Consider the following 22,234-nt stretch of genomic DNA (forward strand, 5'->3'; position numbering starts at 1 on the left):
CTAGTAAACGTATTCTAAAATTCTAGTAAACGTATTCTAAAATTCTAGTAAACGTATTCCAAAATTCTAGTAAACGTATTCTAAAATTCTAGTAAACGTATTCTAAAATTCTAGTAAACGTATTCCAAAATTCTAGTAAACGTATTCTAAAATTCTAGTAAACGTATTCTAAAATTCTAGTAAACGTATTCTAAAATTCTAGTAAACGTATTCTAAAATTCTAGTAAATCCAACCATTTTATCATTTAGCAGACACTCTTATCCAGAGCAACTTACATTTTGAGAGCATACATTTTCATAACGGTCCCCCCTGTGGGATTTCAGAAACCCATAACCCTGGCGTTGCAAGCGCCACGCTCTACCCACTGAGCCCAACCCCAATGCTATGTTTCTCACCCCCAGCAGATCATCATCCACAAACAGGAGGCCCTCGAAGCCACTGGTGTGATCCAGGACCACGGTCAGAGGACCTAGACAACCATCCACTGGCTGATCTGGAGGACGAGGACAGGCTCTAGTATCAGTTTGGTGAGGGCCATGTACAGCACCAGTCAAAAGTTCTGACACATCTACTCATTTAAGGGTTATTATTTTTTTACTATTTTCTACATTGTAGAATAATAGTAAGACACCAAATCTATGAAATAACTCAAATATTTTAACAAATCTAAATATATTTTAGATTATTCAAAGTAGCCACCCTTTGCATGGATGACAGCTTTGCACACTTGGCATTCTCTCAACCAGCTTCATGGGGTAGTCACCTGGAATGCATTTCAATTAACAGGTGTCTTTTTTTATATGTATTTGTTGAATCTCTTTCCTTATTAACGCGTTTGAGCCAAGCAGTTGTGTTGTGACAAGGTAGGGATGGTATACAGAAGATAGCACTATTTGGTAAAAGACCAAGTCCATATTATGGTAAGAACAGCTCAAATAAGCAAAGAGAAACGACAGTCCATCATTACTTTAAGACATGAAGGTCAGTTAATGGGGAACACTTCAAAAACTTTCAAAGTTTCTTCAAGAGCAGTTGCAAAAACCATCCAGCGCTATGATGAAACCGGGTCTCATGAGGACCGCCACAAGAAAGGAAGACCAAGAGTTACATCTGCTGCAGAGGATAAATTCATTAATTTACAGCCTTAAAAATTGGCAATTAACAGCACCACAGATAGCACCTCACAGAGATCAAGTAACAAACACATCTCAACATCAACAGTGCAGAGGAGACTGCGTGAATCAGGCCTTCATGGTCAAATTGCTGCAAAGAAACCACTACTAAAGGACACCAATAAGAAGAAGAGACTTGCTTGGGCCAAGAAACACGAGCTGTCGTTTGGTCTGAGGAGTCTAAATTTGAGATTTTTGGTTCCAACCGCTGTGTCTTTGTGAGACACAGAGTAGGTGAACAGATTATCTCTGCATCTATGGTTCCCTCCGTGAAGCATGGAGGAGGAGGTGTGATGGTGCGTTGCTGGTGACACTGTTGGTGATTTATTCAGAATTCAAGGCACACTTAACCAGCATGGCTACCACATCATTCTGCAGTGATACGCCATCCCATCTGGTTTGCGCTTAGTGGGACTATTGTTTGTTTTTCAACAGGACAATGACCCAACACACCTCCAGGCTTTGTAAGGGCTATTTGACCAAGAAGGAGATTGATGGAGTGCTGCATCAGATGATCTGGCCTCCACAATCACCTGACCTCAACCCAATTGAGATGGTTTGGGATGAATTGGACTGCAGAGTGAAGGACAAGCAGCCAACAAGTGCTCAGAATATGTGGTAACTCCTTCAAGTGGGAACTCCTTTTCCTTCTTGGAAAAGCATTCCAAGTGAAGCTGGTTGAGAGAAAACACTTGTTTTGGTTACTACATGATTCCATAGGTGTTAAACATTTTTTTTTTTTGGGGGGGGGGGGGGGGGGGGGGGGGGGGTTCATTGCAATCCAATAACCAATTACTTCATAAATAAATGCCACCGGCTAGGGTGGAGAGGACAATAGTCTTTACACCATAAACACAAACTGATAGCTTTATGAACATATGAGTCTGGTGTCCTCAGTAGAATAGTTTGTGTGTGTACACCTCTGGTGTCCTCAGTAGAATAGTGTGTGTGTGTGTACACCTCTGGTGTCCTCAGTAGAATAGTGTGTGTGTGTACACACACACCTCTGGTGTCCTCAGTAGGCTCTCCCTCAGTTAGCAGCCTCTCCAGATGAGCACCCAGGTCCTGGAAGCCCAGAGGTTTCCTAAGGATGGAAAAACAACCATCAGACAACATTCACCCCCTACTTGGCCTGATAGTGGGTTATAGTCGTTTTATCGGTTTGTGGTTGAATGTACTTATTTTATTTGTAAAGGAAGGTTCCGGAAGACAGCTTAGATCCTTTCAAAAGTGCATTTCTGACACGTTTCGTTGACAATATTTTTGGGGGTCCAAGTGTAGGTCGTTCTGTAAAAGTGTTTGTGAAACTAACACAGAGACCCCCCCCCCCCCAGATGTTTCAGTGTTATCGTAGCCCTGAACTGGCACACCTGATTCAACTAGTCAAGGTTTTGATGGTAATATTTTCACATGTTAATTATCAAGTAATCTGTGAAGAAAAAAAAAAAAGTTGTCCCACCTAATTTAAAACACTATAAACTTAGTAAGCACACAGTCATGCTGGTGACTAGTGATTCGCCGGTCAGCTGTTTGGTCACCATCACCCGCCCTCAATTGCTAATAACCCATCCGCAAGAGCACGAATATATGGTTTATGTAGTAAAGTGAAAATCTGACGCCTGCAGCCGGCACTAACCCCCAAATAGGCCGATTGATCGTACAGCACGTTTTCTGAGACAGGGTTGCGGTCTTTCTTTTTAAAATCCTCATTTAGATAAACTTATGTTTCTGATTATAATTTCAGACATTTTGTTAGGCTGTGTTTGTCACCTTCTCTATAAATAGAAACGCGCAGCTTCTCTTCGGTCTCTACTGCCTTAGAAGACAAACTTCTTGGTCACCAGAATAATGTTGTTAAAATCGATGAGTGCGTCATTCTAGTTGACGTCGGTAATGTTCTCTGTCATCTCTGCTTCTCTCGTGCAGAAGACGTTTAGAAATACAATAATTAATAAAACAGGAATGATTTTCTGTGCTAAATTTCCAAATTACATTAGTTTGACCAGTTAAGGAAATTTAAAGCAGTGAAAACAACAACGTGTTTCTGAAAAGATTTCAGTTTGGGCTTGGATGCATATTTTATATGGTTGAAAAACAAGTCAGCTTTTATGATGCTGATAAAGATAACACCTTTACAGACGGTCCCTAACTGTGGTTGAAATACTATCAGCTTTAATGATACTGATAAAGTCAGCACCTTTACAGACAGTCCCTAACTGTGGTTGAAATACTATCAGCTTTAATGATACTGATAAAGATAACACCTTTACAGACGGTCCCTAACTGTGGTTGAAATACTATCAGCTTTTATGATGCTGATAAAGACAACACCTTTACAGACGGTCCCTAACTGTGGTTGAAATACTATCAGCTTTAATGATACTGATAAAGTCAGCACCTTTACAGACGGTCCCTAACTGTGATAAAGATAACACCTTTAAAAGACGGCCCCTAACCGCACATTCATTCTCTCAAAATGCTGAAAGAAATAATTTCTCCACTCCGGACTCATTTTACATCAATAAATAATTAATTCTGCAGGAGTTCATATTATATTAGACTATGTGAGAGGTCATAGACCTACAGTCAGTGTCAATACTTCAGAAAGTTTACTATTCCAATTAACCCATCTGAACAGTAGGTCAGAGTTCAAATATGGCAAGTCAACCGGAAGGTTGCAAGTTCAAACCCCCGAGCTGACAAGGTACAAATCTGTTGTTCTGGTCCCTGAACAAGGCAGTTAACCCCCCCAAAAATAAGAACTTGTTCTTAACTGACTTGCCTAGTTAAATAAAGGTAAAATTACAACAATAAAAGGGAATTCCCCATCTTGCACCTTCACAATAAATCACACATCAATCTATTTTACCACTTCACCAAATCGTTCCCAAACATTATGTTCTGGCCCTCCCTTCACTTTGTATTGAGCTGTCCATTTCACAACTTTTCTCTTATTGAATTTGTGACATGATCTTATTTAACCTTTATCTATGCAGGAATTACGAGGGACACTTGGCAAAAGGAGATCCAGAGAACAAGATCCAAAAAAGCCATCCCAACGTATCCTCATCAACAAGTAGTGTTAGAGGCAGTTCATCTTTCCTCCTGGTCTGTCTTCATACCCTATCTATAGAGCTGCAGCGTGGAGAGGGGGGGGGGGGAACCCGACACTGAGCCCCCTGGACTAGTGGGGAATGGGGACACATGGGTTCAAACTGTATCCGTTTTTCCCCCAATTTTTTTATTTGATTTTTTACTTGGGAGCGTTTGCTTTCGCTTGATAGCCTGATGGAACGAGGTAGCCGAGGTTCGCACTCTTGGGACCATTTACATTAGCTCCATTGCGCCAGGGTTAAACTCAATTCAGCAAGGTTATAACATTTTTTTTTTTAAAGACTTGAAAAGAAAACGAATACTATTTGAAGTTCGGTGGAGACGTGGATCAGTTGCTCCACGCCTCTATGATGTCACACACACACACCAACATTACTTTCAACATCTAGACCTGTTGCTTCATCCTAACCCATAGCACCACTAGGCTGTTTTGACAGCAAACTGGAAAAGGACTGGAGGCACATCACAAATGTCACTCTAATCCCTACGCAGTGACCTGGGGCCAGAAGTATCAAGTGTCTCTAAGTAGTAGTGCTGATTGAAGATCAGTTTTGCCTGTTAGAGCAGGGATTTTTTTTTTCTACCATTGAAATCCTTAGGCGGGCCGCATAAGCGTTTTTAAATCGGGTCGCCTTTATCCGAACAGTTAAAATAATAATAATGATCATTGTATTATACATTTTCAGGATGGAAAAAAAACACTTCAGTGTGTAAACTTAAACAACTAAAAAAAAAAAAAAAAGTATGGAGAATTTGACCTAGGTGGGCCTCCCGAGTGGCGCAGTGGTCTAAGACACTGCATCGCTGTGCAAGCTGTGCCACTAGAGATTCTGCAGCCGGCCGCGACCGGGAGACCCATGGGGGAGGCACACAATCGGCCCAGCGTCGTCCGGGTTAGGGGAGGGTTTGGCAGGCATGGATGTCCTTGTCCCATCGCGCTCTAGTGTACTCCTGTGGCGAGCCGGGCGCAGTACACGCTGACACGGTTGCCCGGTGTTTCCTCCGACACATTGGTGTGACTGGCTTCCGGGTTTAAGTGAGTATTGTGTCAAAGAAGCAGTGCAGCTTGGTTGGTTTGTTTCGGAGGACGCACGACACTCGACCATCGTCTCTCCCGAGTCCGTACGGGAGTTGCAGCGACGAGACAAGACTAACTACCCATTGGAAACCACGGAATTGGGGAGGTAAAAAAAATAAAAACATTTACAGAAATTAAATCGACCTGTGTGTTTTTTTATAATATCAACTTTGAAAACTAGCAATTACCAAAATAGAAGTTACACAGTCAGGGAGAATTGAAAACTCCAAAAACAATCAATATAGCAGTATTGATTTTGTTATTATGTTTGAGCAAAAGCCATGGCAAAATGCATAGAATTAAAGAAAATTAAAATTCTCCACTGAGAAATGTCTAACATTTCAGAAAACTGGCATAAAAATGCAAACATTTATTTTATGCCACCAAAAAAAGTCTCTAGTTCAGCCGCGCTGACCGGCTGAAAGTGTTCATTGCCACGTCCATCACCACAACCCCTTTTTCATGCAGAAAAAAAACCCTGTAGATCACAACTAATTATATCACACGGACAGGAGGGGGGTACCTGATCCTAGAACAGCACTCCTACGCTGAGATATGGCCCCAGAGCCCACGGTCAAAAGGAGTACACTACCTAGGGAATAGGGTCCTGGTCTAAAGGAGTGCACTACCTAGGGAATAGGGCCCTGGTCTAAAGTAGTGCACTACCTAGGGAATAGGGTCCTGGTCTAAAGGAGTGCACTACCTAGGGAATAGGGCCCTGGTCTAAAGGAGTGCACTACCTAGGGAATAGGGCCCTGGTCTAAAGGCGTGCACTACCTAGGGAATAGGCCGGGTGTCATTTGAGACACAGACTGAGATTGCAGCCAGGAAGGGCACCGTGCCACATGGTGTGGTAATATGGCTTGTTATTAAGAGACATTGCAGGATCACTGAAATCTAAGGTCATAGAGAAATAAACACTGAATAGCATCTGTTGATGTAGCGTATTTCCTTACACGCACACACACACACACAGAGAAATAGAATCAAAGACACCATAGATTTTATTTCTATGGCACACGCATCACAACCAAAAGCGTAAACACACTACAAGGGCCAGTTTCCCAGACACAGATTAAGCCTAATCCTAGACTAAAAAAAGCATGCTCAAGTGGGAATCTCCATTTAAATAGTTTTTAGTCCAAGACTAGGCTTGATCTGTGTCCGGGGAAACCTCCCCTCTAAGAGTAGACATTGGTTGAACCAAAGAGTTGTAGACACGAGTCAGACAGATACCTGAGGGAAGCCAGTGGGGGGCGTGGAAGGTGAGAGGCAGGAAATACATGGTGTAGGTAGTCACTCAGTAATTTCTCATTCACAAGACCTGAGAGAGGAGAGAGAGACAGACAGAGACAGACAGAGACAGAGAGAGAGACAGAGAGAGAGAGGACAGAATAACCTTTATCCTCCAAGTAAATGTACCAGGAATTTGACCTGTTGAAAATGGTGCCGACCACAATAAACAAGACAGAATATGTTGATGTATTATAGAGCCACTCAGTGTTCTAACAATACCTGAGAAAGACAGAGACCAAGTCCAATGGGGAAAGAATGTGAGAACAAGATGGAGGTCTACTAGGCTGGTTCCAGAACAGTATCTGATCAGCTGTCTTGTCAACTCCAATGGTCATATTCGCCTGAAAACAATGACCATAGGAGTTGGCATGACAACAAAAACAGATCTGGGACCAGGCTACTGTCTGTCCTTTCACTGTCTATCTATCCACCAATCCCTCCCTCCCCTCCTCTCGTTTAAAAACCTCATTTTTCGACCATCTGTTCCACTCCTCACCTGACTTGACTTTTGTCCTTCCATCCCTCCCTCCCTCCCTCCCAACCTGTCCTCTCCTCCTCTCATTCCTGCACCGCCTGTCCTCACCTGACTTGACTTTTGCCCATCCATCTCTCCCTCCCTTGTCCTCTCGCCACTCATTCCTGCTCCCCCATCTCCTCACCTGTGACTTTGGGCTTGTCTGTGTCGGAGGCCAGTCTGTAGTTTCGTCGGGTCAGAGCTGTGCTTCCTCCCCCCTTAGAACTCATTCTGCCTCAGTGGGTTGGTCAGGAGATGGGTTTACCTGCCGACGTTGACCCATGCACGGCTAGGAAAAGACCACCACACTCATAATGAACCAACTTGTCCACATACTGAGAAAAGCATACGTGTGCGTCTCAAACGGCACCCTATTCCCTTTATATTGCACTACGGACGTCGGGCCTATGGGCATAAGGGAGTGCACTGTTATAGGGAATAGGGTGGCATTTGGTTCGTACATACTGCATGCACAAATAATGCTCTCATAAAGAGGAGCTGCTGGGAACTACGCCTGGGTTGGGTGACACGGACTAAACATTTGCTCTACTCTAAGTTAGTTAACATCGTATTACCAATGCTATAGCTTTGCATGGAATGGAGTTGACAATTTTGTCATATTAACTCGGTGGCTACGTATGTGGAATTGAGAGCAGTAACGTTTCCTGTTAACCTGTACTACAATGCAATACAATTGTGTATTGGAGTGTATACAACGCGTACGTACACAGCAGGTGTGTAAGAGCAGAATAGGGCGTAGGCAGACACACTGTACAAGACAATACCAGTAACGTTCATTAACGTTAGCTTGCTAACTCGCAAGGCAAGCACATTTCAGCCTGAAGAGAGGCTACTGTTGCTAACTAGCTAGCTTGCTAACGTTAGCTAGCCAATGAGCCAAGCTAAGTACCTGTCTGGTGCAACGTGAATAGGTAGCTAAACTAAACATGACTTTTATAGCTAGGCTAACCAAATCACGACCCTAGTGCAAATAGATTACACATTGACTACCCACACATTAAAGTTATTGTACCTAGTTGCTAAGTTAGCCAGGTGTTGTATCCAGGGTTGCAAAACAACGTTAGCTTGCTAGCTAGTTGCTAAGGATTGTGCGGTTGTGCACAACAACAAAAAATAACACTCACATCTCAATCAAATAAACGAGCTACAGTAGCTATGTGAATACCCAAACACTTAAAATGGAGTGACTGACTACGGCACTGATAAAGTACTTTAGCCTATGATTATTTCACGATCTTGTTCTCGGTTAAATTTGCAGGCATTTGCAGTACACGATCAACCCTTGGTTACACGGGCAGTGACAGCCATCATTGGCTTGCTCGCGTTAGCTGCTAAGTAAACTGGCTGGTTTGAACACTTACCCGGTTCCCTTTCAACAACTCATAACACCTCAAAAAAAAAAAAACGTCAATTTAAATATCAATTATGCTTGTTTGGACAAAAATGTGCGGTTATGCACCCAGACGATCACTCCCCCCCTTTTAAAATGTTTAACAATCCTATTATTGTCAAGCGATTCCAAGTCACGGAGTACCAGATGGTCCAAAATAGATCTCATTGCAGAACGCGAATGGGCTGATGAGATATATACTCCGTCGGGGTAGTAGAAAGTGGTCCAAAAATGACACGGTGGTGTGATGTGTTGTGTTTGGTAGGTAGTATTGTTGCCATTTGTCATATATTTTGCACAAGCTACTAAATATTTTTAAAATACTGGTACTATTCGGCAACCCATATACCCAAAACTAATATGACCCATCTCCCACTAATTCACTCAAAATGCATATTATCACTAAATTGGCTACAGGAATCAAGCAAGTTAAGATTACTTATGAAGCGAATTACATCAGTTATTTTATTACATTGGCAGATTGTCACAAATCATCATATGCATACAGTATATTTCACATATGTAGCATGTTTACTATTGCAAAAAAATTCCAAACAGACACATTACAAAAGTTAAAATATTACAAGTTAAAAATGTGCCATCTTACATGGGACATGGCATTTCATAGCCCAATAATGGACTGACTATAATGAGCCCAATGTTACTCCTTAGTCCAAGGACCTAACATGTTCTGTTAAAAGTGGCCCTGGAAGCCAAAACAGCCAAAACACTCCATCTAAACGTGAATCGATTCTCAATTGCGGTACGGTTCTAGAAACATAAATCCCTCTACTTTCATATCACGTCCAAAAATAATTTCACGATTTCAAAATACACACTTACACGGTTTTAACACAGTTGCATCCGGGCCATATTTTATAGTGACAACACGTTTGTGGCGTCCATCGTTTACACACAGGAGGTGAAGCTATCTAATTAGCACAGGTAGTCCACTCTGTCTTCCGTAAACAAGCTCTGTAACATGGAAATATGGCATTGTGGGAACCCTAAAACAGTGTGTATCAATTAATTTTTTATTTTTTAAAGATAAGGTCCTTACGCTTCCAAAAACAGTACCATAAGTGATGCGTGTTAAATGTTCAGACCGAGTGTCGGGGGACACTTAACAAAACTCCCCCCGTTCCAGAAGATGCCTTCCTCCAATGATTAGTGTGCAATGTAATGGAACAGAATGAAGATCAAAGGCATTTCCTGAAGCACAAACTGTACGGTTATATTAGCATCCACAATCAATCAATAAAATAAATAACATTTCATGTCAGAGACGAGAAAGACAACGATTTAAAATTGTATAACACTTTGATAACTATTATTCTTGTTGGACAAGTTCAGGTAGTCCTAGCCCTACAATAGACTAAAGGAGCCCAATGTTATTCCTTTATAGTCCAATGACGTTACGTGTTCTATTTAAAGACGAAGTGGCTCTGGAAAATGGCCAATGAAACATGAATCGATTCTCAATTTGAGGTACGGTTATAGAAAAATAAAAGTTCTCTACTTTATAATATCACATCAAAATAATTTCTCAAATGCAAAATACACAAAATAAACACTGTACTCCGTTTTAACCGGTTTCAACACAGTTGCAGCCGACAGTATTTTTCAGTGACAACACCGTTTGTCATCTTCCATTTACACACAGATGTTCGGAGACGCTGATAACTAACTAGCACAGGTAGTCCACTCTGTCCTCCGTATGTTTTCCCTAAACTAGTGCTTAAATGGAGACACGGCCCTGTGTGAACCCTATAAAAGGTGTGTATGAATTTAGCCTTCTTGCTGAAATGAAAGATAAAGTCCTTGTGCTTCCAAAACCGTACCGCAAAACGATGCTCGTTAAATGTTCAGACCGAGCGTCGGAACTCTTTGACAAAACTCTCCCGTACAGAATGCGCCTTCGTCCCAGGACTCTTATTTTATAATAGAATAGAACTGCCAGTCACGATCAAGGGCTAAAGTAGTCCTTCCTGTTTTTATCCATTTGGTTAATACAACACAGGAACGCGATCAGTAGGAAACAACATTGTAAATATTGTTAGCCCAGAGGTACGATTGTTTATGGTGTGCTGGCTGCATGAAATTTTGAGATTTAAAATGGTAATGTCGGACCCATATTGATCAGGCCACACCGACCAAACAGGAACAATCATACCTCAAAGAATGTTGAAGAACGGTTGGTATCATTTTTTGGGGGGGGGGGAGGGGGTGGAAACGTGTTGTTCAGAACTAAAGGTCGCACAACGTTGCATACTATTGAACCCCCCCCCCTCCAGTGTCACTCTGCATAAAGGAAAGCCATCCTCTTAGCCACTCCCTCTTCCCCAAACTTGTTCTGGAGTTCCGAAGGATCGGCTGACAGCAGCAGGCGGTCGTCATGACGTTCCCATCGAGGGCCCTGCTGAACCCCGTTCCCTACAATAATACAATATGACTTTAGTGTCCATATGTTACAGTGAACAATATGCGTCTTCTGTTCATTAACACACACACACCCTCCCTCCCCCTCCATACCTACATAGCATACACAGTTAAGAGAAGCACAGGGTCAAACAGCAGTGAAGCGACCCTGGATAGAGCGCATGTTATGGGTTACATGCCTTGCTCAATGTATTTGGGGGGGGGATTTGAACCCAGCAGCCCTTCAGATCAAATCACCTTCATCCCCCCCCCCCCCCATTCACCAGTCTGGGACTCAAACCGGGCAACTTTACCGCCACCTCCTTAGTCACCGGGCTACCTACCTACGTTAGGCATCATCAGTGGGTCTCTCAGGGCAGCGGAGACATCTCCACTGTTTTTCAGGAGCGCCTTGGTGACAGCGACCAGCCCCAGTTTGGATTCCCGCATCAGGCTGAGGACCAGCCGCTTGGCCTCCTGGAGCTGGAGTTGGGTGAAGGTCTGGGAAGGCTCCTCTTCCTCCGCCTCAAATTGTATCAAAACAAATTTTACAGTACATTTTACACTAAAAATAATAAGAAGTAAAAGCACACAAGAAACAGTAAAAGGGAAAAGAACCAAAAAACACAATGTGTCATAAAAACAGCATCACTGAAGCTAAAAAAAGTTATTGAAAAATCTCAATGGAGTCTGCCCCTTCTTACCTGTTGGGAGTCACGCTCAAACAGGAACAGGTGAGGAACTGTCGAAGTGGACGGGATAGCAGGGTCTTTCGGGACATGGATACTCGTTGCAGGTGCATTTGGGACCGTTGGTGCATTTGGGGCCGACCCACTCATTGCGGGACCAGTGGCCTCAGGTAGTTGGCCCTCAGGCTGGGTCTCTGAGCTCTTCTCTTGGGCAGCAAGCTGGGGTTGTATCTGAGCAGAGCTATTCTCTGTCTGGGGGGCAGCTACTGGTGTCTGAGTCTCCCGTCCTGGGACTGGTGCATGGCCAGCAATCTCAGCCAGGTCTGGAGTATCATCGTCATCCTCATCCCCTGACTAGGAAAAGGAAACAACTGTCAGTACAAGGAACCAAACCCGACAGTAATGTTTGTTTTCATTTTCTGTTGCAATACCTTTTGCTACATTGTGCACTAATGAATACAACCACTGACATTCTAAAACAGGTCCATGTTCAATAGGCTAAACAATAAATAGTCATCTTTTGTATTCAGTATGAGTGAGGACAGGAGGTTTTCCCAATCTGTCCAGGGTTCTTCCTGACTCTTGGTCCTAAACAGAGGAGTTTGGACTCCAGGGTTCTGCCTGACTCTTGGTCCTAAACAGAGGAGTTTGGACTCCAGGGTTCTTCCTGACTCTTGGTCCTAAACAGAGGAGTTTGGACTCCAGGGTTCTTCCTGACTCTTGGTCCTAAACAGAGGAGTTTGGACTCCAGGGTTCTTCCTGACTCTTGGTCCTAAACAGAGGAGTTTGGACTCCAGGGTTCTTCCTGACTCTTGGTCCTAAACATCAGAGATTGGACGACAGGGTTCTTCCTGACTCTTGGTCCTACATGTGTAATAACTAGCCTAGGTGTCACAGATTATCATACCTCATCTGACCCCTCGAATTCTCTCACTGCACTCTCGAGGATGCCCAGTTTTCGCTTGTTGGCCTTTTTCTTTCCCAGCTGCCCCTCTGTCGTGTTGGAGCTTGTTGCCTTCTCTCCTGAAGTAAGAACAAAATACATTTTATAACTAAGAGAGAGAGAGAGAGACAGAGAGAGACAGAGAGAGAAACAGAGAGAGAGACAGAGAGATACAAAGACAGAGAAAGTGAGAGACAAAGACAGAGAGAGAGACAGAGAGAACGTGAGAGACAAAGACAGAGAAAAAGTGAGAGAAACAGAGAAACAGAGAGAGAGAGAGAGAGAGAGACAGACAGAGACACAGACAGACAGACAGACACACAGAGACAGACAGAGAGACAGACAGACAGACAGATCTAGAGAGAGGTGTAGTCCTATCAGTTGTTCAACCCTAACCCTACCTGACGTAACAGCTGAATCCCTTTTCTCCAAGACCACCACCACTGCTCCACTATTTAACCTGGCTCTTTTAAGTGAGGGGGTGGCTGCTGCCTCCTCAGTCTGGGGATGTGTGTGTTTGCCCCCAGGAGGAGAGGGCTGGTGGAGTCTCTTAGAAGGGACCAGCTGGGGTGTTGTAGTGTCAGTCTGGGGATGTGTGTGTTTGCCCCCAGGAGGAGAAGGCTGGTGGAGTCTCTTAGAAGGGACCAGCTGGGGTGTTGTAGTGTCAGACTGGGCAGGGTCTGCTGGTGACTCTAGCTGGGTCGAGGGATCTCTCTCTGGTTCCACAGTTGATTCCTCTGTTCCCGGTCCTTCAGGACAGCACTGAGCCTGGTCTTTCTGAGGGGACTTCTGTGGGAGTTGGAGACCAGTGTCTGATGATGATGATGATGCCCGAGGGAGTTTGGATTCAGAGGAAGTCTTTGAGGCGTCTGACTCTTGGGCCAACGGCATAATAATATCAGGCTGTCGAGAGTCTTTCTGAAGTGAGGAAGTCAGTGGTGGGATGTCTTTCTCTCTCTCTTTCTCAAACGAGTTCCCTCCTTTCTCCTCCGAAGCAGCAGTAGCGACAGTTTTGTTCCTTCCCCTGCCGTCCCGAGGCTCAGGTTGTCTTTTAACGAGCTGTTTAAGGTAACGGTCCTTCATCGACTGCCAGCTGTGACAGGTCAGACCATTCTTCGCCATCTCCTGCCACACCTTGTTCCCATGCGACTCACGCTTGTGCTCACAGATGTACGTCATAATGGCCTTATCCTCCTCCGGAGTGTAGCCCATTCGTCCGATGCTACCAACGCTCTGTTTCGCTGACCTGGTCTGGACGTTCGTCTGTACATAGGGAGAGAGTTCATTGTTATTGTAATGGTGAGATGTTATGCATGTCCTTGGTGTAAAACTGTGTCACTCATCATTGTCGTCGATCCATTCTGGACTATCCGTAACTATGGTAACATCCACGTTAATGTATTAGTGTTTGGAAACCTATTCTATTATTTGTGTGTGTGTGTGTGAGACTCCAAAATGCCACAATACACTATTTACAATGAATTTATTTTCAAACACAACTTAAAAACAAACAGCAAATGCATCCAACAAGTTTGTAGAGTCACCAGCTTGATGTAACCATTGTGTGCTAGGAATATGGGACTAAATACTAAACTTTTGACTACTTAAATAGACATATAAGTGAATTTGTCCTCATATTTTTGGTCCCTTAAAATGGCGGGGGGGGGGGGGACTATGACTATGGATGGAAATACTATCAAATAAGTCAGCACTTTAACCTCAGTAATTTTATCATTGAAAGTACTGGAGTACAGAGCCAAAACAACACAAAATGTGTCACTGTCCCAATAGTTTTGGAGCACACACACACACACCCACCCCGCACCTGGTTAAATAAATCCTGGGGAGAACCCTTCTCTGTATCAAGTTACCTTTACGTTGTCAGGCTTGAAGCGGTAATCCTCCACCTCCAGCTGCTGGTTCTTCTCCATGCAGTCCCGGATGTACTGGGTGGACACGTACCAGTGGGCTGCCGAACCCGCAACGGACCCCATCTCCTCTGGGTCAATCAGTAGGAAAGCCCCAGGCTCCTGGGCCCTGCACACCAGGCCTCCACCAGCCTTGATGACGGGCTGCAGTCGAACCTTGGTGGGACCGGGGCGTAGGAAGAATTGCATGGGTTCACCGTCTACCGTCAGGAACAGGACAGGGGAGATGGGAGAGGACCTACCTCCTAATCTGGACGACATGGTTGAAGGAGCCTACAGAAGAACAACAAAAATACAAATGAACTGCACTTTCAATCATACGGATGAAGTTCGGATAAATAATAGCAAGTGCTCGACTTGTTTGAATAAGGAAGCTACAGTAAACATTGCTACGTGGAGAGAACTGCCTGCAAACGATGAAGTAGCTAGCTGACTTATCATCTCTATTTCAGAAACGGTAACACTGCTGTAAACATTTTTCAGTTTTGATATTGGGAATATTGCCTAAATATTGTATTATATTATTATTATTATTATTATTATTATTATATTATTTAACATTTATTGTTAAATAAATGTTAAATAAAACAGTTGAAATATATATCCACACGGGAAGAGCTCCACCTAGTGGAAGGTATATACAAACAAAGTGCAATATTGTAAACATTTTTCACTATTAGAGTTCAAAGCCGTCTGGATGTAGAGTTAGAGAACATTTGATTCTGAATAAATAACCACAGCTGTAATAGGATACATATGTAAAATACCCCACAACACCTGTCTGTAGACCTGTAGCTCATCAGGACAGTGATCTATTGGGAAAAAAAAACACCCATAACTGGAAATAGTCATGTAAAAAAAAAATTCTAATGGGTGGGGTCAATGACCTAACATGGTTTTACAGGTGGGCATATGTCATTGAGATAAGAAACTATTGAAAATTAGATGTGTACGTGAAAAAATAAAAACACATTTTGTTCTATGTCATTTCAGCAAGATATTGTTTAGATTGTTCTGAAATTGTTTCTGTATTTAGAAACAAATGAGATTGGTATTTCTGAAACTTTATTTTGTGGAAATTAAATGCTATCATCTTGGGGAAATTAAGCTCACTGATCCAAATTGGCCATTTTAATTTATAGAATTCAGATCATATTTAGTCAATATAGTACCAAACATCCCATTCAGACCAAACTTCATCTGACTAGGGATGTGACAAATTCAAATGCTTTCTTAACATTTAAACAGCCATTTATTTATTTATCCTACCACTACTGAACCTGTCCTACCACTACTGAACCTGTACTACCACTACTGAACCTGTACTACCACTACTGAACCTGTCCTACCACTACTGAACCTGTCCTACCACTACTGAACCTGTCCTACCACTACTGAACCTGTACTACCACTACTGAACCTGTCCAGTCACTACTGAACCTGTCCAGTCACTACTGAACCTGTCCTACCACTACTGAACCTGTCCTACCACTACTGAACCTGTCGTACCACTACTGAACCTGTCCTACCACTACTGAACCTGTACTACCACTACTGAACCTGTACTACCACTACTGAACCTGTACTACCACTACTGAACCTGTCCTACCACTACTGAACCTGTCCTACCACTACTGAACCTGTCCTACCACTACTGAACCTGTCCTACCACTACTGAACCTGTACTACCACTACTGAACCTGTCCAATCACTACTGAACCTGTCCTGTCACTACTGAACCTGTACTACCACTACTGAACCTGTACTACCACTACTGAACCTGTCCAGTCACTACTGAACCTGTCCAGTCACTACTGAACCTGTCCAGTCACTACTGAACCTGTACTACCACTACTGAACCTGTACTACTGAACCTGTCCTACCACTACTGAACCTGTCCTACCACTACTGAACCTGTACTACCACTACTGAACCTGTCCAGTCACTACTGAACCTGTCCAGTCACTACTGAACCTGTCCAGTCACTACTGAACCTGTACTACCACTACTGAACCTGTCCAGTCACTACTGAACCTGTCCAGTCACTACTGAACCTGTCCAGTCACTACTGAACCTGTCCAGTCACTACTGAACCTGTCCAGTCACTACTGAACCTGTACTACCACTACTGAACCTGTACTACCACTACTGAACCTGTCCTACCACTACTGAACCTGTACTACCACTACTGAACCTGTCCTACCACTACTGAACCTGTCCTACCACTACTGAACCTGTACTACCACTACTGAACCTGTACTACCACTACTGAACCTGTACTACCACTACTGAACCTGTCCTACCACTACTGAACCTGTACTACCACTACTGAACCTGTACTACCACTACTGAACCTGTACTACCACTACTGAACCTGTCCTACCACTACTGAACCTGTACTACCACTACTGAACCTGTACTACCACTACTGAACCTGTACTACCACTACTGAACCTGTCCTACCACTACTGAACCTGTACTACCACTACTGAACCTGTACTACCACTACTGAACCTGTACTACCACTACTGAACCTGTACTACCACTACTGAACCTGTACTACCACTACGGAACCTGTCCTACCACTACTGAACCTGTCCTGCCACTACTGAACCTGTCCTACCACTACTGAACCTGTACTACCACTACTGAACCTGCACATAGAAACACATTGTGCTTATTTTGGACAGATTTTGGCGAGCCGTGAGAGTGAAACCTCTCACTTCGCTTCTTCCTCTCTGACGAAGTTGACTACAAATACTAAGTTGCCAATGACTTTGCAATTGTTACAAACAAGCGAACAGTTAAAAAAAAAAATATGTCTGCATTAAAAGATACACAAAGTGCAGGCTTTTGGCCTATATATTTAAATCCTATTGAGTTATATTTTGCTAATTGTAGGCTACTGTCAAATTTTGGTCTCAATATATTTTAATGATGTGTAACATGTGTGCAAATGTTGATGTGCTAAAATCGTGATTTAGTGCATTATAGGATAAGCATTACAATACTCCTCCTCAATATATTTCATGATGTGTAACATGTGTGCAAATGTTGATGTGCTAAAATCGTGATTTAGTGCATTATAGGATAAGCATTACAATACTCCTCCTCAATATATTTCATGATGTGTAACATGTGTGCAAATGTTGATGTGCTAAAATCGTGATTTAGTGCATTATAGGATAAGCATTACAATACTCCTCCTCAATATATTTTAATGATGTGTAACATGTGTGCAAATGTTGATGTGCTAAAATCGTGATTTAGTGCATTATAGGATAAGCATTACAATACTCCTCCTCAATATATTTCATGATGTGTAACATGTGTGCAAATGTTGATGTGCTAAAATCGTGATTTAGTGCATTATAGGATAAGCATTACAATACTCCTCCTCAATATATTTCATGATGTGTAACATGTGTGCAAATGTTGATGTGCTAAAATCGTGATTTAGTGCATTATAGGATAAGCATTACAATACTCCTCCTCAATATATTTCATGATGTGTAACATGTGTGCAAATGTTGATGTGCTAAAATCGTGATTTAGTGCATTATAGGATAAGCATTACAATACTCCTCCTCAATATATTTCATGATGTGTAACATGTGTGCAAATGTTGATGTGCTAAAATCGTGATTTAGTGCATTATAGGATAAGCATTACAATACTCCTCCTCAATATATTTCATGATGTGTAACATGTGTGCAAATGTTGATGTGCTAAAATCGTGATTTAGTGCATTATAGGATAAGCATTACAATACTCCTCCTCAATATATTTCATGATGTGTAACATGTGTGCAAATGTTGATGTGCTAAAATCGTGATTTAGTGCATTATAGGATAAGCATTACAATACTCCGCCTCAATATTTGCAGTCATAGGTGATAATACTGTATCTCTCGAGGAGCTGATCCGTCCTCAGTATATAGTGGAACAATTCTAATGCAAAGGTAACATCTGAATGGAGAAAGCATTGTCGTTCTTTCCATCCTGTCCGTATCGACACATACTTCAACGACGTTCGCTCTCCATGGAGGTTTTGGGAAATTCCCTTGTAAGGAAAGATGCATATTTAAAAACACTCGATAAAACCTCAATTATATCGCTATTGGGAAGCCGGGTCCTGTGCGTTAGAGAAGAGACAAGTTTCCTGTGTGAAGCTAGCCACAATAAAGATAAGACACAATAGTGGAATTTGCATTTTGCCTTCAGGTCCCCCATTGAAAGTGATTCAAACGGATACAAATAGTGTAATCGTGCCATATTTGGTCTAGATAATGGTAAACAAGGTTGGAATGCTGTTATATAAATTAAACAAAAGACAATCATTTTACACAAAAAAGTTAGTTTTTTTAAATCAGTTTTGTTGATTGTTGATGTATTAGACTTCAGAATTGTAGTGAGTCCATACTTACATCGTAATGTACAGCCTTACCTGTGGATCTTGGGTCCATACTTACATCGTAATGTACAGCCTTACCCATGGTTCTTGGGTCCATACTTACATCATAATGTACAGCCGTACCCATGGTTCTTGGGTCCATACTTACATCATAATGTACAGCCTTACCTGTGGATCTTGGGTCCATACTTACATCATAATGTACAGCCTTACCCATGGTTCTTGGGTCCATACTTACATCATAATGTACAGCCTTACCCGTGGATCTTGGGTCCATACTTACATCATAATGTACAGCCGTACCCATGGTTCTTGGGTCCATACTTACATCATAATGTACAGCCTTACCCATGGTTCTTGGGTCCATACTTACATCATAACGTACAGCATTCCCTGTGGATCTTGGGTCCATACTTACATCATAATGTACAGCCTTACCCATGGTTCTTGGGTCCATACTTACATCATAATGTACAGCCTTACCCATGGTTCTTGGGTCCATACTTACATCATAATGTACAGCCTTACCCATGGTTCTTGGGTCCATACTTACATCATAATGTACAGCCGTACCCATGGTTCTTGGGTCCATACTTACATCGTAATGTACAGCCTTACCCATGGTTCTTGGGTCCATACTTACATCATAATGTACAGCCTTACCCATGGTTCTTGGGTCCATACTTACATCATAATGTACAGCCTTACCCATGGTTCTTGGGTCCATACTTACATCGTAACGTACAGCCTTCCCTGTGGATCTTGGGTCCATACTTACATCATAATGTACAGCCTTACCCATGGATCTTGGGTCCATACTTACATCATAATGTACAGCCTTACCCATGGTTCTTGGGTCCATACTTACATCATAACGTACAGCATTCCCTGTGGATCTTGGGTCCATACTTACATCATAATGTACAGCCTTACCTGTGGATCTTGGGTCCATACTTACATCATAATGTACAGCCGTACCCATGGTTCTTGGGTCCATACTTACATTGTAATGTACAGCCTTACCTGTGGATCTTGGGTCCATACTTACATCGTAATGTACAGCCTTACCTGTGGATCTTGGGTCCATACTTACATCGTAACGTACAGCCTTCCCTGTGGATCTTGGGTCCATACTTACATCGTAATGTACAGCCTTACCTGTGGATCTTGGGTCCATACTTACATCGTAACGTACAGCCTTCCCTGTGGATCTTGGGTCCATACTTACATCGTAATGTACAGCCTTAACCATGGTTCTTGGGTCCATACTTACATCATAATGTACAGCCTTACCTGTGGATCTTGGGTCCATACTTACATCGTAATGTACAGCCTTACCTGTGGATCTTGGGTCCATACTTACATCGTAACGTACAGCCTTCCCTGTGGATCTTGGGTCCATACTTACATCATAATGTACAGCCTTACCCATGGTTCTTGGGTCCATACTTACATCATAATGTACAGCCGTACCCATGGTTCTTGGGTCCATACTTACATCATAATGTACAGCCTTACCCATGGATCTTGGGTCCATACTTACATCATAATGTACAGCCTTACCTGTGGATCTTGGGTCCATACTTACATCATAATGTACAGCCTTACCCATGGATCTTGGGTCCATACTTACATCGTAATGTACAGCCTTACCTATGGTTCCTGGGTCCATACTTACATCGTAATGTACAGCCTTCCCTGTGGATCTTGGGTCCATACTTACATCATAATGTACAGCATTCCCTGTGGATCTTGGGTCCATACTTACATCATAATGTACAGCCTTACCCATGGATCTTGGGTCCATACTTACATCGTAATGTACAGCCTTACCCATGGTTCTTGGGTCCATACTTACATCATAATGTACAGCCTTACCCATGGTTCTTGGGTCCATACTTACATCATAATGTACAGCCTTACCTGTGGTTCTTGGGTCCATACTTACATCATAATGTACAGCCTTCCCTGTGGATCTTGGGTCCATACTTACATCATAATGTACAGCCTTACCCATGGTTCTTGGGTCCATACTTACATCATAATGTACAGCCTTAACCATGGATCTTGGGTCCATACTTACATCATAATGTACAGCCTTACCCATGGTTCTTGGGTCCATACTTACATTGTAATGTACAGCCTTCCCTGTGGATCTTGGGTCCATACTTACATCGTAATGTACAGCCTTACCCATGGTTCTTGGGTCCATACTTACATCATAATGTACAGCCTTAACCATGGATCTTGGGTCCATACTTACATCATAATGTACAGCCTTACCCATGGTTCTTGGGTCCATACTTACATCGTAATGTACAGCCTTCCCTGTGGATCTTGGGTCCATACTTACATCGTAATGTACAGCCTTCCCTGTGGATCTTGGGTCCATACTTACATCATAACGTACAGCCTTCCCTGTGGATCTTGGGTCCATACTTACATCGTAATGTACAGCCTTCCCTGTGGATCTTGGGTCCATACTTACATCGTAATGTACAGCCTTCCCTGTGGATCTTGGGTCCATACTTACATCATAACGTCGGAGTAATGTTACTAGCTAAGTGACAACTCTTCACAGTTGTTTTCTGTAGGTGTCATTGATTAGGCTGATAACCAATTTCATAGACCCGAGATCCATAGGTAAGACTGTACATTGCCTACTGCACAGACAAGAAGGGTAACCTATAAATATATTTGGATTCTGGGGCAGTACGGTTAGGTCGCTAGCTAACGTTAGCTAACTAGTGGCTAGCTCGCAAACACTGAAAGTTGTGGATAGAAGCTGCAGTACGAAAAAACTGATAATCATAACAAACACTAGACATTAATTCGTACAAGTGTTGCAGAAAACCTACCTGATGTTTTCAAAGATTGATCATCCAACTCGGAAAATATCAACAACTTTCAAATATCACGTCCGAGGTGACATGCGCATGCGTCATACTCTTCTTCTACATTGACGGACGCAACGTAACATGTCGCAGACCTGCTGTTTGCTGACTACCGCCACCTTGCGTTAGCTTTATGATTTCAACCACTAGATGGCGACAAATGTAAATCAAATCTCAGCTCATTTACTGACGATTATGGGTAGTATTCATGAAGTGTCTCAGAGTATGACTAGTGATCCCACCCCCACTAACCTGTCAGAGATTTGATTACTAAGAGGGGATTAAATGTTTGTTTTGGTTAGGATGAGATACCCCCCTGCTGACAGAGCAGGTAATACAACTCTAGACCCTGGATTTACTTTC

General features: G+C 42.7%; 2 protein-coding genes across 6 annotated transcripts in view; both read right to left on the bottom strand.

The window, feature by feature from the left end:
- Positions 1-8,751, bottom strand: part of LOC110529055 (E3 ubiquitin-protein ligase RNF123) — a 262,366-nt gene extending 253,615 nt beyond the window's left edge. The window contains exons 1-5 of one of the 3 annotated variants that reach the window (XM_036984248.1): positions 8,558-8,751; positions 7,321-7,464; positions 6,602-6,689; positions 2,178-2,257; positions 397-494 (exon numbers count right to left, since the gene is read on the bottom strand). In XM_036984248.1, coding sequence (XP_036840143.1) covers positions 397-494; positions 2,178-2,257; positions 6,602-6,689; positions 7,321-7,405 — 351 coding nt within the window. In that variant the 5' untranslated portion in view covers positions 7,406-7,464; positions 8,558-8,751. Of the gene's footprint in view, positions 1-396; positions 495-2,177; positions 2,258-6,601; positions 6,690-7,320; positions 7,465-8,208; positions 8,514-8,557 lie in introns of those variants that run through there. The other 2 variants (XM_036984250.1, XM_036984249.1) reach the window with 2 other exon arrangements.
- A 274-nt stretch (positions 8,752-9,025) lies between these two features.
- LOC110528641 (telomeric repeat binding factor 2, interacting protein) lies at positions 9,026-21,955 on the bottom strand. 3 transcript variants are annotated; one of them, XM_036984251.1, is made up of 8 exons: positions 21,836-21,955; positions 14,508-14,837; positions 13,282-13,899; positions 13,038-13,197; positions 12,601-12,716; positions 11,709-12,047; positions 11,349-11,529; positions 9,026-11,019 (listed from the first exon to the last, which is right to left on the bottom strand). In XM_036984251.1, exons 2-8 carry the CDS (start codon positions 14,823-14,825, stop codon positions 10,883-10,885), a joined length of 1,869 nt encoding a protein of 622 aa, XP_036840146.1. In that variant the 5' UTR covers positions 14,826-14,837; positions 21,836-21,955; the 3' UTR covers positions 9,026-10,882. The 3 variants fall into 3 exon arrangements, with proteins under 3 accessions (XP_036840146.1, XP_036840147.1, XP_021466451.2); XM_036984252.1 differs by having other exon boundaries at positions 13,038-13,145; positions 13,230-13,899; XM_021610776.2 differs by having other exon boundaries at positions 13,038-13,899.
- Positions 21,956-22,234: the final 279 nt, after the last annotated feature.

The sequence above is a fragment of the Oncorhynchus mykiss genome, chromosome 7, assembly GCF_013265735.2.
Source record: "Oncorhynchus mykiss isolate Arlee chromosome 7, USDA_OmykA_1.1, whole genome shotgun sequence".
NCBI classification, from domain to species: Eukaryota; Metazoa; Chordata; class Actinopteri; order Salmoniformes; family Salmonidae; genus Oncorhynchus; species Oncorhynchus mykiss.

What these genes read in the sequence shown, in the direction of transcription:
- LOC110528641 (XM_021610776.2), bottom strand. Translation starts at nt 14,825, where the DNA reads ATGTCGTCCAGATTAGGAGGTAGGTCCTCTCCCATCTCCCCTGTCCTG. An exon ending in GGATTCAGCTGTTACGTCAG is followed by an intron (nt 12,717 to 13,037) that starts GTAGGGTTAGGG and finishes TTCTTACTTCAG; the next exon opens with GAGAGAAGGCAACAAGCTCC. An exon ending in AATTCGAGGGGTCAGATGAG is followed by an intron (nt 12,048 to 12,600) that starts GTATGATAATCT and finishes TCCTTTTCCTAG; the next exon opens with TCAGGGGATGAGGATGACGA.